The sequence below is a fragment of the Oncorhynchus gorbuscha genome, linkage group LG03, assembly GCF_021184085.1.
Source record: "Oncorhynchus gorbuscha isolate QuinsamMale2020 ecotype Even-year linkage group LG03, OgorEven_v1.0, whole genome shotgun sequence".
NCBI lineage: Eukaryota > Metazoa > Chordata > Actinopteri > Salmoniformes > Salmonidae > Oncorhynchus > Oncorhynchus gorbuscha.
The window spans coordinates 5536484-5550281 of NC_060175.1; the positions used below are offsets into that span (position 1 = coordinate 5536484).

General features: G+C 47.8%; 1 protein-coding gene across 10 annotated transcripts in view; it reads left to right on the top strand.

The window, feature by feature from the left end:
* atp2b2 (ATPase plasma membrane Ca2+ transporting 2) overlaps nucleotides 1–13798 on the top strand; it is a 352981-nt gene that overhangs the window by 309876 nt on the left and 29307 nt on the right. For all 10 annotated transcript variants that reach the window (XM_046338715.1, XM_046338752.1, XM_046338724.1 and 7 more), the window contains 3 exons: nucleotides 4087–4266; nucleotides 10493–10580; nucleotides 12321–12427. In XM_046338715.1, coding sequence (XP_046194671.1) covers nucleotides 4087–4266; nucleotides 10493–10580; nucleotides 12321–12427 — 375 coding nt within the window. The remainder of the gene's footprint in view (nucleotides 1–4086; nucleotides 4267–10492; nucleotides 10581–12320; nucleotides 12428–13798) is intronic.

The window sequence follows — 13798 nt, forward strand, 5'->3', positions numbered from 1 at the left end:
ATACTGGGTTAGGAGACGTGTGTCAGACCCAGTAACTTCTGTAGACCTTTTCTGTCTTCCGGTGGACGCATCTGTTCTGATTTCTGTCACCTTTTAGTTGTCTGTTTTGTTTTAACCCCGTCTGTGCTGACCATGTGCCTCGTACTTCACTTCCCTCACCACCTGGGCCTTATTTCTATTACAGCATATTGGATGACTGTCATTCATATTCCATTCACCCAGTTCAATGTAACATCGATAGGTTTAGGCTACTAAATGATACTCTAATGTTCCCTGTACCCATCATGAGGTTGCTACAACCTGGTCTATGAATGAAAGTTTACAATGACAGACAATGACATTCAATATTATATTTATTTTTTATTTAAACTTTATTTAACTAAGCAAGTCAGTTAAAGAACAAATTATTATTTACAATACACTCTTGCCTGCATCTAGCTGATCTAGGGTGTAATCATTAGTCCAACAGTTGCAAACAAGAGTTTCTATTGGGCAAATTCAGGTATGTTTATCCCTGTTTTGTTCCGTTTGTTTCCGTTTAAGAAACGTTTTTCAACAGAATCGGTCGGAATGAATACACCCCTGATCACACGTAAACACAGTTCACTCTCATAACAGCCACGTTGTATTCCTTCTCTTACCTTCGTTTGTGGACGTCAATGCACAACCAAATCAGCTGTATGTGACCAGGCGGAAAAAACCTTTCCACACAGCCTACATCTTAACAAAATAGTCAACTGTAGCTAATAGAATTAACGTTAACACATTAGTAAACCCGCTACAATCATGCAGTAACGTTAGTCAGTAAGCAGTTACACCGGTGGGCCCCAGCGGCAATAAATTAGTAAAACCAAAAGCTAACCTTGACTTGGAAGAGTTCCAGTGTTGTGTTGGATAGTCATAGCCAGCTAGCTAACATAGCATCCCTCTGTTATAGCCAGCTAGCTAACATAGCATCCCTCTGTTATAGCCAGCTAGCTAACATAGCATCCTTCTGTCATAGCCAGCTAGCTAACATAGTATCCCTCTGTTATAGCCAGCTAGCTAACATAGCATCCTTCTGTCATAGCCAGCTAGCTAACATAGCATCCCTCTGTTATAGCCAGCTAGCTAACATAGCATCCCTATGTTATAGCCAATTAGCAACATAGCATCCCTCTGTTTTTGCAGGGTGTTTCAGTAGACTAAACTAGCTAGCTGCATTTGCTAGCTAAGTAAAAATAAACTGAAAGCGAAAAATACATTATGAAATCTCGCTCTCTCTATTTCTCTCTTGCTTTCTCCTTCATTTTGTAAGAAATTAATTTGTTAAAAACTGTTACAACTATTTGTCTTTCTCTCTCTTTGAGTCAACTACTCACCACATGTTATACACTGCAGTGCTAGCTAGCTGTAGCCTATGCTTTCAGTACTAGATTCATTATGTTATACACTACGGTGATAGCTAACTGTAGCCTATGCTTTCAGTACTAGATTCATTCTCTGATCCTTTGATTGGGTGGACAACATGTCAGTTCATGCAGCAAGAGCTCTGATAGGTTGGAAGTTGTCATAACTGGAAGTTGACATAATTACTGTGTAAGTCTATGGAAGAGGATGAGAACCATGAGCATCCTAGGTTTTGTGTTGTAGTCAATGTGCCCAGAGGAGGATGGACGCTAGCTGTCCTCCGGCTACACCATGGTGCTACCCTACAGAGTGCTGCTGAGGCTACGGTAGACCGTTGCAAAATAGTTTTTAGTGTTTTAGTGTTTTAATCAGTTATTTGGTGACACGTGATTTTATATTTAGTGTAGTTTTATCTAAGGACGACTTTTTTAAATGTTTTACAATTAAAAATGTTATAAAATTCCCTGACGAGGATGCTCCTCCCCTTCCTCCTCTGAGGAACCTCCACTGGTTCAGGTAAATTATGACTTGATTTATTTCAACTGCATAAAGATGACAAATTACGTTTCGGGATTCGCCTTCGTCGGGGGTTTTTGCATTGTCTTTGTTAATAGCTTCAGGACTGTAGGTTTCATTACATTACATTACATTTAAGCCATTTAGCAGACGCTCTTATCCAGAGCGACTTACAAATTGGGTTTCCCTTCATATCTCCGGTACTATACACCTTTTTATGTTTGGGTTCATATTCATAACTGGAAACACGAGTGAAACATGTCCCGTATATCTGTGATCATGGTATTTACACATAGATCCTATTAAGTTTTAAAATGGAATTCTCATGTTAGTTTTTTTACACAGTAGTTCAGTACATTCTGGTTCATGTTCTAGAAATGGTATTTCTATTATGGACAGGGACGTGATCTACTCTGTTGTATAAACGCAGCTCTGTGTGTTTTGGCTTCCGGTACATGATGACTGGCATGGAAGCACTATTTGACATTAATTATTCACCTGGAATGTCAAGGGAATCGACAATCCAACAAGATCATACGAACAATAACAGCAGGAATATACCGTTAAAATACATCCAAGTTGAGGAACCGTTTTACTATGTTATAGTAGCAGGAAGAACATACTACGAACATACAAAAAAAACATGAGAGAAAACTTTACATAGATGTCGAACACGTCAACAGAGGATATGCTCTTAGACTGATAAAAACACAACTACTTCACACAAACAACGAGGCGAATCAGATTATTTTTTTTACATTGATTACAAGTCAAAACACAGATACGTCTGTTTGATCGACTGTTTTTTAACAGGTGTATAAAATAGAGCACGTGCAATCTCCATAGACAAACACTGGCAGTAGAAGTAGGTCCCTACTGAAGAGCTCAGTGACTTTGAACGTGGCACCGTCATAGGATGCCACCATTTTCAACAAGTCAATTCGTCAACTCTGCCCTGCTAGAGCTGCCCCCGTGTCAACTGTAAGTGCTGTTATTGTGACGTGGAAACGTCTAGGAGCAACAACGGCTCAGCTGCGACGTGGTAGGCCACACAAGCTCACAGAACGGGACCGCCGAGTGAAGGGTATTGTCTGTGATAATGTATATAGGGACTCTGTTCTACAGTGTGAAGGGTATTGTCTGTGATAATGTATATAGGGACTCTGTTCTACAGTGTGAAGGGTATTGTCTGTGATAATGTATATAGGGACTCTGTTCTACAGTATGAAGGGTATTGTCTGTGATAATGTATATAGGGACTCTGTTCTACAGTGTGATAATGTATATAGGGACTCATCTTTGCAGGTGTCCTGGTTCACATTCAACTCAGACTGTGTGTGTGTTTGTGCTTACCTTTGTGTGTGTGTGTTTGTGCTTACCTTTGTGTGTGTGTGTTTGTGCTTACCTTTGTGTGTGTGTGTTTGTGCTTTCCTGTGTGTGTGTGTGTTTGTGCTTACCTGTGTGTGTGTTTGTTTGTGTGTGTGTGTGTTTTGTTTGTGTGTGTGTGTGTGTGTGTGTTTGTGCTTAGCTGTGTGTGTGTGTGTTTGTGCTGTGTGTGTGTGTGTGTGTGTGTGTGTGTGTGTGTGTGTGTGTGTGTGTGTGTGTGTGTGTGTGTGTGTGTGTGTGTGTGTGTGTGTGTGTGTGTGTGTGTGTGTGTGTGTGTGTGTGTGTGTGTGTGTGTGTGTGTTTGTGCTTACCTTTGTGTATGTGTGTGTGTTTGCTCTTACCTTTGTGTGTGTTTGTGCTTACCTGTGTGTGTGTTTGTGCTTACCTGTGTGTGTTTGTGCTTACCTGTGTGTGTGTTTGTGCTTACCTTTGTGTGTGTGTGTTTGCTCTTACCTTTGTGTGTGTTTGTGCTTACCTTTGTGTATGTGTGTGTGTTTGCTCTTACCTTTGTGTGTGTGTTTGTGCTTACCTGTGTGTGTGTGTTTTGCTTACCTTTGTGTGTGTGTGTTTGCTCTTACCTTTGTGTGTGTTTGTGCTTACCTGTGTGTGTGTGTGTGTGTGTTTGTGCTTACCTGTGTGTGTGTGTTTTTGTGCTTACCTGTGTGTGTGTGTGTTTGTGCTTACCTGTGTGTGTGTGTGTGTTTGCTCTTACCTTTGTGTGTGTGTGTGTTTGCTCTTACCTTTGTGTGTGTGTGTGTTTTGTGCTTACCTTTGTGTGTGTGTTTGCCCCGCCAGGTGCCTTCTGCTATTGTGCGGTGCCAGCGTGCGGGCATCACGGTGCGCATGGTGACAGGTGACAACATCAACACGGCCAGGGCCATCGCCATCAAGTGTGGCATCATCCACCCCGGAGAAGATTTCCTGTGTATCGACGGCAAGGAGTTCAATAGGAGGATCCGCAACGAGAAGGGAGAGGTAAGCTAGGGTTGGTTTAGTCAGTGGTAATGGTAGACAGTAGACTAGTACAGGGGGTTATCTCCCAGACAGATATCTAGGAGGAAGAGGGTTGGGTTAGTCAGTGGTAATGGTAGACAGTAGACTAGTATAGAGGTTGTCTCCCAGACAGCTATCTAGGAGGAAGAGGGTTGGGTTAGTCAGTGGTAATGGTAGACAGTAGACTAGTATAGAGGTTGTCTCCCAGACAGATATCTAGGAGGAAGAGGGTTGGGTTAGTCAGTGGTAATGGTAGACAGTAGACTAGTATAGAGGTTGTCTCCCAGACAGCTATCTAGGAGGAAGAGGGTTGGGTTAGTCAGTGGTAATGGTAGACAGTAGACTAGTATAGAGGTTGTCTCCCAGACAGATATCTAGGAGGAAGAGGGTTGGGTTGGCCAGTTGTAGTTCAGGGTAGACAGTAGACTAGTACAGAGGTTTTCTAAACTCTTCTCGGGGACCCCCAGCCGTTGGTATATTCCACAACTACAACACCTGATTTCACGTGGAAATGAATCATCAAAGTTACAACGTTTGGGGGTCTACAACAAAATTGGGAAACATCTGTTGGTCCCTGGGGAGAGGTTTAAACCCCCTGCTGTAGGGAGTCCCTGAGGAGAGGTTTAAACCCCCTGCTGTGGGGAGTCCCTGAGGAGAGGTTTAAACCCCCTGCTGTAGGGAGTCCCTGAGGAGAGGTTTAAACCCCCTGCTGTAAGGAGTCCCTGAGGAGAGGTTTAAACCCCCTGCTGTAAGGAGTCCCTGAGGAGAGGTTTAAACCCCCTGCTCTAAGGAGTCCCTGAGGAGAGGTTTAAACCCCCTGCTGTAAGGAGTCCCTGAGGAGAGGTTTAAACCCCCTGCTGTAAGGAGTCCCTGAGGAGAGGTTTAAACCCCCTGCTGTAAGGAGTCCCTGAGGAGAGGTTTAAACCCCCTGCTCTAAGGAGTCCCTGAGGAGAGGTTTAAACCCCCTGCTGTAAGGAGTCCCTGAGGAGAGGTTTAAACCCCCTGCTCTAAGGAGTCCCTGAGGAGAGGTTTAAACCCCCTGCTGTAGGTAGTCCCTGAGGAGAGGTTTAAACCCCCTGCTGTAGGGAGTCCCTGAGGAGAGGTTTAAACCCCCTGCTGTAAGGAGGTCCTGAGGAGAGGTTTAAACCCCCTGCTGTAAGGAGTCCCTGAGGAGAGGTTTAAACCCCCTGCTGTAGGAGGTCCCTGAGGAGAGGTTTAAACCCCCTGCTGTAGGGAGTCCCTGAGAAGAGGTTTAAACCCCCTGCTGTAGGAGGTCCTGAGGAGAGGTTTAAACCCCCTGCTGTAAGGAGTCCCTGAGGAGAGGTTTAAACCCCCTGCTGTAAGGAGTCCCTGAGGAGAGGTTTAAACCCCCTGCTGTAAGGAGTCCCTGAGGAGAGGTTTAAACCCCCTGCTGTAAGGAGTCCCTGAGGAGATGTTTAAACCCCCTGCTGTAGGGAGTCCCTGAGGAGAGGTTTAAACCCCCTGCTGTAGGGAGTTCCTGAGGAGAGGTTTAAACCCCCTGCTGTAGGAGGTCCTGAGGAGAGGTTTAAACCTCCTGCTGTAGGGAGTCCCTGAGGAGAGGTTTAAACCCCCTGCTGTAGGGAGTCCCTGAGGAGAGGTTTAAACCCCCTGATGTAGGGAGTCCCTGAGGAGAGGTTTAAACCCCCTGCTGTAGGGAGTCCCTGAGAAGAGGTTTAAACCCCCTGCTGTAGGAGGTCCTGAGGAGAGGTTTAAACCCCCTGCTGTAAGGAGTCCCTGAGGAGAGGTTTAAACCCCCTGCTGTAAGGAGTCCCTGAGGAGAGGTTTAAACCCCCTGCTGTAAGGAGTCCCTGAGGAGAGGTTTAAACCCCCTGCTGTAGGAGGTCCTGAGGAGAGGTTTAAACCCCCTGCTGTAGGAGGTCCCTGAGGAGAGGTTTAAACCCCCTGCTGTAGGAGGTCCCTGAGGAGAGGTTTAAACCCCCTGCTGTAGGAGGTCCCTGAGGAGAGGTTTAAACCCCCTGCTGTAGGAGGTCCCTGAGGAGAGGTTTAAACCCCCTTGCACAGACCATACAAACGCTCCACACCGCGTGGCCGCGGCCACCCTAATCTGGTGGTCCCAGCGAGCACGATCCACGTGGAGTTCCAGGTCTCCGGTAGCCTCTGGAATTGCTGATCTGCGGTCAACAAGGCAGAGTTCATCTCAGCCTATGCCTCCCTCCAGTCCCTCGACTTCTTGGCACTAACGGAAACATGGATCACCACAGACAACACTGCTACTCCTACTGCTCTCTCTTCGTCCGCCCACGTGTTCTCGCACACCCCGAGAGCTTCTGGTCAGCGGGGTGGTGGCACCGGGATCCTCATCTCTCCCAAGTGGTCATTCTCTCTTTCTCCCCTTACCCATCTGTCTATCGCCTCCTTTGAATTCCATGCTGTCACAGTTACCAGCCCTTTCAAGCTTAACATCCTTATCATTTATCGCCCTCCAGGTTCCCTCGGAGAGTTCATCAATGAGCTTGATGCCTTGATAAGCTCCTTTCCTGAGGACGGCTCACCTCTCACAGTTCTGGGCGACTTTAACCTCCCCACGTCTACCTTTGACTCATTCCTCTCTGCCTCCTTCTTTCCACTCCTCTCCTCTTTTGACCTCACCCTCTCACCTTCCCCCTACTCACAAGGCAGGCAATACGCTCGACCTCATCTTTACTAGATGCTGTTCTTCCACTAACCTCATTGCAACTCCCCTCCAAGTCTCCGACCACTACCTTGTATCCTTTTCCCTCTCGCTCTCATCCAACACCTCCCACACTGCCCCTACTCGGATGGTATCGTGCCGTCCCAACCTTCGCTCTCTCTCCCCCGCTACTCTCTCCTCTTCCATCCTATTATCTCTTCCCTCCGCTCAAACCTTCTCCAACCTATCTCCTGATTCTGCCTCCTCAACCCTCCTCTCCTCCCTCTCTGCATCCTTTGACTCTCTATGTCCCCTATCCTCCAGGCCGGCTCGGTCCTCCCCTCCCGCTCCGTGGCTCGATGACTCATTGCGAGCTCACAGAACAGGGCTCCGGGCAGCCGAGCGGAAATGGAGGAAAACTCGCCTCCCTGCGGACCTGGCATCCTTTCACTCCCTCCTCTCTACATTTTCCTCCTCTGTCTCTGCTGCTAAAGCCACTTTCTACCACGCTAAATTCCAAGCATCTGCCTCTAACCCTAGGAAGCTCTTTGCCACCTTCTCCTCCCTCCTGAATCCTCCCCCCTCCTCCCTCTCTGCAGACGACTTCATCAACCATTTTGAAAAGAAGGTCGACGACATCCGATCCTCGTTTGCTAAGTCAAACGACACCGCTGGTTCTGCTCACACTGCCCTACCCTGTGCTCTGACCTCTTTCTCCCCTCTCTCTCCAGATGAAATCTCGCGTCTTGTGACGGCCGGCCGCCCAACAACCTGCCCGCTTGACCCTATCCCCTCCCCTCTTCTCCAGACCATTTCCGGAGACCTTCTCCCTTACCTCACCTCGCTCATCAACTCATCACTGACCGCTGGCTACGTCCCTTCCGTCTTCAAGAGAGCGAGAGTTGCACCCCTTCTGAAAAAACCTACACTCGATCCCTCCGATGTCAACAATTACAGACCAGTATCCCTTCTTTCTTTTCTCTCCAAAACTCTTGAACGTGCCGTCCTTGGCCAGCTCTCCCGCTATCTCTCTCTGAATGACCTTCTTGATCCAAATCAGTCAGGTTTCAAGACTAGTCATTCAACTGAGACTGCTCTCCTCTGTATCACGGAGGCACTGCTAAAGCTAACTCTCTCTCCTCTTCTCTCATCCTTCTAGATCTATGGGCTGCCTTCGATACTGTGAACCATCAGATCCTCCTCTCCACCCTCTCCGAGTTGGGCATCTCCGGCGCGGCCCACGCTTGGATTGCGTCCTACCTGACAGGTCGCTCCTACCAGGTGGCGTGGCGAGAATCTGTCTCCTCACCACGCGCTCTCACCACTGGTGTCCCCCAGGGCTCTGTTCTAGGCCCTCTCCTATTCTCGCTATACACCAAGTCACTTGGCTCTGTCATAACCTCACATGGTCTCTCCTATCATTGCTATACAGATGACACACAACTAATCTTCTCCTTTCCCCCTTCTGATGACCAGGTGGCGAATCGCATCTCTGCATGTCTGGCAGACATATCAGTGTGGATGACGGATCACCACCTCAAGCTGAACCTCGACAAGACGGAGCTGCTCTTCCTCCCGGGGAAGGACTGCCCGTTCCATGATCTCGCCATCACGGTTGACAACTCCATTGTGTCCTCCTCCCAGAGCGCTAAGAACCTTGGTGTGATCCTGGACAACACCCTGTCGTTCTCAACCAACATCAAGGCGGTGGCCCGTTCCTGTAGGTTCATGCTCTACAACATCCGCAGAGTACGACCCTGCCTCACACAGGAAGCGGCGCAGGTCCTAATTCAGGCACTTGTCATCTCCCGTCTGGATTACTGCAACTCGCTGTTGGCTGGGCTCCCTGCCTGTGCCATTAAACCCCTTCACCTCATCCAGAACGCCGCAGCCCGTCTGGTGTTCAACCTTCCCAAGTTCTCTCACGTCACCCCGCTCCTCCGTTCTCTCCACTGGCTTCCAGTTGAAGCTCGCATCCGCTACAAGACCATGGTGCTTGCCTACGGAGCTGTGAGGGCAAACAAGGGCACTGCGTTCATCCACCTCTGGCCTGCTCGCCTCCCTACCACTGAGGAAGTACAGCTCCCGCTCAGCCCAGTCAAAACTGTTCGCTGCTCTGGCCCCCCAATGGTGGAACAAACTCCCTCACGACGCCAAAACAGCGGAGTCAATCACCACCTTCCGGAGACACCTGAAACCCCACCTCTTTAAGGAATACTTAGGATAGGATAAGTATTCCCTCCCCCCTTTAAGATTTAGATGCACTATTGTAAAGTGACTGTTCCACTGGATGTCATAAGGTGAATGCACCAATTTGTAAGTCGCTCTGGATAAGAGCGTCTGCTAAATGACTTAAATGTAAATGTAAATGTAGGAGGTCCCTGAGGAGAGGTTTAAACCCCCTGCTGTAGGAGGTCCTGAGGAGAGGTTTAAACCCCCTGCTGTAGGGAGTCCCTGAGGAGAGGTTTAAACCCCCTGCTGTAGGAGGTCCTGAGGAGAGGTTTAAACCCCCTGCTGTAGGAGGTCCTGAGGAGAGGTTTAAACCCCCTGCTGTAGGGAGTCCCTGAGGAGAGGTTTAAACCCCCTGCTGTAGGAGGTCCTGAGGAGAGGTTTAAACCCCCTGCGATACTACATACATTCCCCGCTGGTTGATCTGTCAGGAGTCTACTGTATGTCCCGTCAAGATAAAAGACCTTTCGGACTCTGAAATGTTGTTATTTATTTAACCTTTATTTAACCAGGTAGGCTAGTTGAGAACACCTTTATTTAACCAGGTAGGTCAGTTGAGAACACCTTTATTTAACCAGGTAGGTCAGTTGAGAACACCTTTATTTAACCAGGTAGGCTAGTTGAGAACACCTTTATTTAACCAGGTAGGCTAGTTGAGAACACCTTTATTTAACCAGGTAGGTCAGTTGAGAACACCTTTATTTAACCAGGTAGGTCAGTTGAGAACACCTTTATTTAACCAGGTAGGCTAGTTGAGAACACCTTTATTTAACCAGGTAGGCTAGTTGAGAACACCTTTATTTAACCAGGTAGGCTAGTTGAGAACACCTTTATTTAACCAGGTAGGCCAGTTGAGAACACCTTTATTTAACCAGGTAGGCTAGTTGAGAACAAGTTCTGATTTACAACTGCAACCTGGCTAAGATAAAGCAAAGCAGTTCGACACATACAACGACACAGAGTTACACATGGAGTAAAACAAACATACAGTCAATAATACAGTATAAACAAGTCTATATACGATGTGAGCAAATGAGGTGTTATAAGGGAGGTAAAGGCAAAAAAAGGCCATGGTGGCAAAGTAAATACAATATAGCAAGTAAAACACTGGAATGGTAGATTTGCAGTGGAAGAATGTGCAAAGTAGAAATAAAAATAATGGGGTGCAAAGGAGCAAAATAAATAAATACAGTAGGGAAAGAGGTAGTTGTTTGGTCTAAATTATAGGTGGGCTAGTCATGCTAAGACCAAGATCAATTAGATTTTTTACAGATGAACCCTTTCATTACAAACATATACACGTTCCCTTTTTACTCTTTATTACAGGTTGAGCAGGAGCGCATGGACAAAGTGTGGCCTAAACTGCGAGTCCTGGCTAGATCCTCCCCTACTGATAAACACACACTGGTTAAAGGTGAGCGAGAAAGGGTCTCTAGGTTTGTCTACTGGCCGTGTCCTGTACCACACTATTGTCCTGCTGTGTATGTCAACTGTCTGAACCATGTCAACATGAAGTTCCCTTGGAGGAAAGATACACATTCTATTCTAGTCTATTGTATTCTGCTCTTCTCTTCTCTGCATTTATCTGCTCTTCTCTGTCTTTCTCTTCTCTTCTCTTCTCTGCTCTTCTCTGCCCTTCTCTTCTCTGCTCTTCTCTAATTTCTCTTCTCTGTTCTTCTCTTCTCTGCCCTTCCCTGCCCTTCTCTTCCCTGCCCTTCTCTTCTCTGCCCTTCTCTGCATTTCTCTGCTCTTCTCTGTCTTTCTCTTCTCGTCTCTGCCCTTCCCTGCCCTTCTCTTCCCTGCCCTGCCCTTCTCTTCTCTTCCCTGCCCTTCTCTTCTCTGCCCTTCTCTAATTTCTCTTCTCTGTTCTTCTCTTCTCGTCTCTGCTCTTCTCTGCCCTTCTCTAATTTCTCTTCTCTGTTCTTCTCTTCTCGTCTCTGCCCTTCCCTTCCCTGCCCTTCTCTGTTCTTCTCTTCTCTTCCCTGCCCTTCTCTTCTCTGCCCTTCTCTAATTTCTCTTCTCTGTTCTTCTCTTCTTGTCTCTGCCCTTCTCTGCCCTTCTCTAATTTATCTTCTCTGTTCTTCTCTTCTCGTCTCTGCCCATCCCTTCCCTGCCCTTCTCTGTTCTTCTCTTCTCTTCCCTCCCTTCTGCCCTTCTCTAATTTCTCTTCTCTGTTCTTCTCTTCTCTAATTTCTCGTCTCTGCCCTTCCCTGCACTTCTCTTCCCTGCCCTTCTCTTCTCTGCTCTTCTCTAATTTCTCTTCTCGTCTCTGCCCTTCCCTGCCCTTCTCTTCCCTGCCCTTCTCTTCTCTGTTCTTCTCTTCTCGTCTCTGCCCTTCCCTGGCCTTCTCTGTTCTTCTCTTTTCGTCTCTGCCCTTCCCTGCCCTTCTCTGTTCTTCTCTTCTATTCCCTGCCCTTCTCTTCTCTTCCCTGCCCTTCTCTTCTCTGCCCTTCTCTAATTTCTCTTCTCTGTTCTTCTCTTCTCTGTTCTTCTCTTCTCTTCTCTTCCCTGCCCTTCTCTAATTTCTCTTCTCTGTTCTTCTCTTCTCTTCTCTTCTCTGCCCTTCCCTGCCCTTCTCTTCTCTTCCCTGCCCTTCTCTTCTCTTCTCTGCCCTTCTCTAATTTCTCTTCTCTGTTCTTCTCTTCTCGTCTCTGCCCTTCCCTTCCCTGCCCTTCTCTGTTCTGCCCTTCTCTTCCCTGCCCTTCTCTTCTCTTCCCTGCCCTTCTCTTCTCTGCCCTTCTCTAATTTCTCTTCTCTGTTCTTCTCTTCTCTTCTCTGCCCTTCCCTGCCCTTCTCTTCCCTTCTCTTCTCTGCTCTTCTCTAATTTCTCTTCTCGTCTCTGCCCTTCCCTGCCCTTCTCTTCCCTGCCCTTCTCTTCTCTGCCCTTCTCTAATTTCTCTTCTCTGTTCTTCTCTTCTCTTCTCTGTTCTTCTCTTCTCTGCCCTTCCCTGCTCTTCTCGTCTCTGCCCTTCCCTGCTCTTCTCGTCTCTGCCCTTCCCTGCTCTTCTCGTCTCTGCCCTTCCCTGCCCTTCTCTTCCCTGCTCTGCTCTTCTCTTCCCTTCTTTTAGCTTCTCTGCCCTTCCCTGCTCTTCTCCTGTTCTTCTGAGTGTGGTTGCCCTTACTGAACTCCTGTATGTTGGGTTGTGTCCTCTAGGCATCATAGACAGCTGCTTGACAGACCAGAGACAGGTTGTTGCGGTGACAGGAGACGGGACTAACGATGGACCAGCCCTGAAGAAGGCTGACGTGGGATTTGCCATGGTAGGACCTGGAGCTGGAGGCATACCGTATCTACAATATATTACTATAGGACCTGGGGCTGGAGACATACCGTATCTACAATATATTACTATAGGACCTGGAGGCATACCGTATCTACAATATATTACTATAGGACCTGGAGGCATACCGTATCTACAATATATTACTATAGGACCTGGAGGCATACCGTATCTACAATATATTACTATAGGACCTGGGGCTGGAGGCATACCGTATGTACAATATATTACTATAGGACCTGGGGCTGGAGGCATACCGTATGTACAATATATTACTATAGGACCTGGGGCTGGAGGCATACCGTATGTACAATATATTACTATAGGACCTGGGGCTGGAGGCATACCGTATGTACAATATATTACTATAGGACCTGGGGCTGGAGGCATACCATATCTACAATATATTACTATAGGACCTGGGGCTGGAGGCATACCGTATGTACAATATATTACTATAGCACACCACACATCACCTACCACACCACACCTACCACACCTCACCACACCACACATCACCTACCTCACCACACATCACCACACCACACCTCACCATACATCATCATTCCTCACCATACCATACCACACCACCACCACACCACACCACACCTCACCTACCACACCTCTACACACATCACCTACCACACCACACCACACCTCACCATACCTCACCACACCACACCTCACCACACCACACCTCACCATACCTCACCTCACCTCACCACACCACACCATACCTTACCACACCACACCATACCTCACCACACCACACCACACCTCACCATAGCGCACATCACCTACCACACCTCTACACACATCACCTACCACACCACACCACACCTCACCATACCTCACCACACCACACCTCACCACACCACACCTCACCATACCTCACCTCACCTCACCACACCTCACCATACCTTACCACACCACACCACACCATACCTAATATAATATAATATATGCCATTTAGCAGACGCTTTTATCCAAAGCGACTTACAGTCATGTGTGCATACATTCTACGTATGGGTGGTCCCGGGGATCGAACCCACTACCCTGGCGTTACAAGCGCCATGCTCTACCAACTGAGCTACAGAAGGACCACCATACCTCACCACACCACACCACACCATACCTCACCACACCACACCACACCATACCTCACCTCACCACACCACACCACACCATACCTCACCACACCATACCTCACCACACCACACCACACCATACCTCACCACACCATACCTCACCACACCACACCACACCACACCATACCTCACCTCACCACACCATACCTCACCACACCTCACCATACCTCACCACACCACACCTCACCATACCTCACCACCAC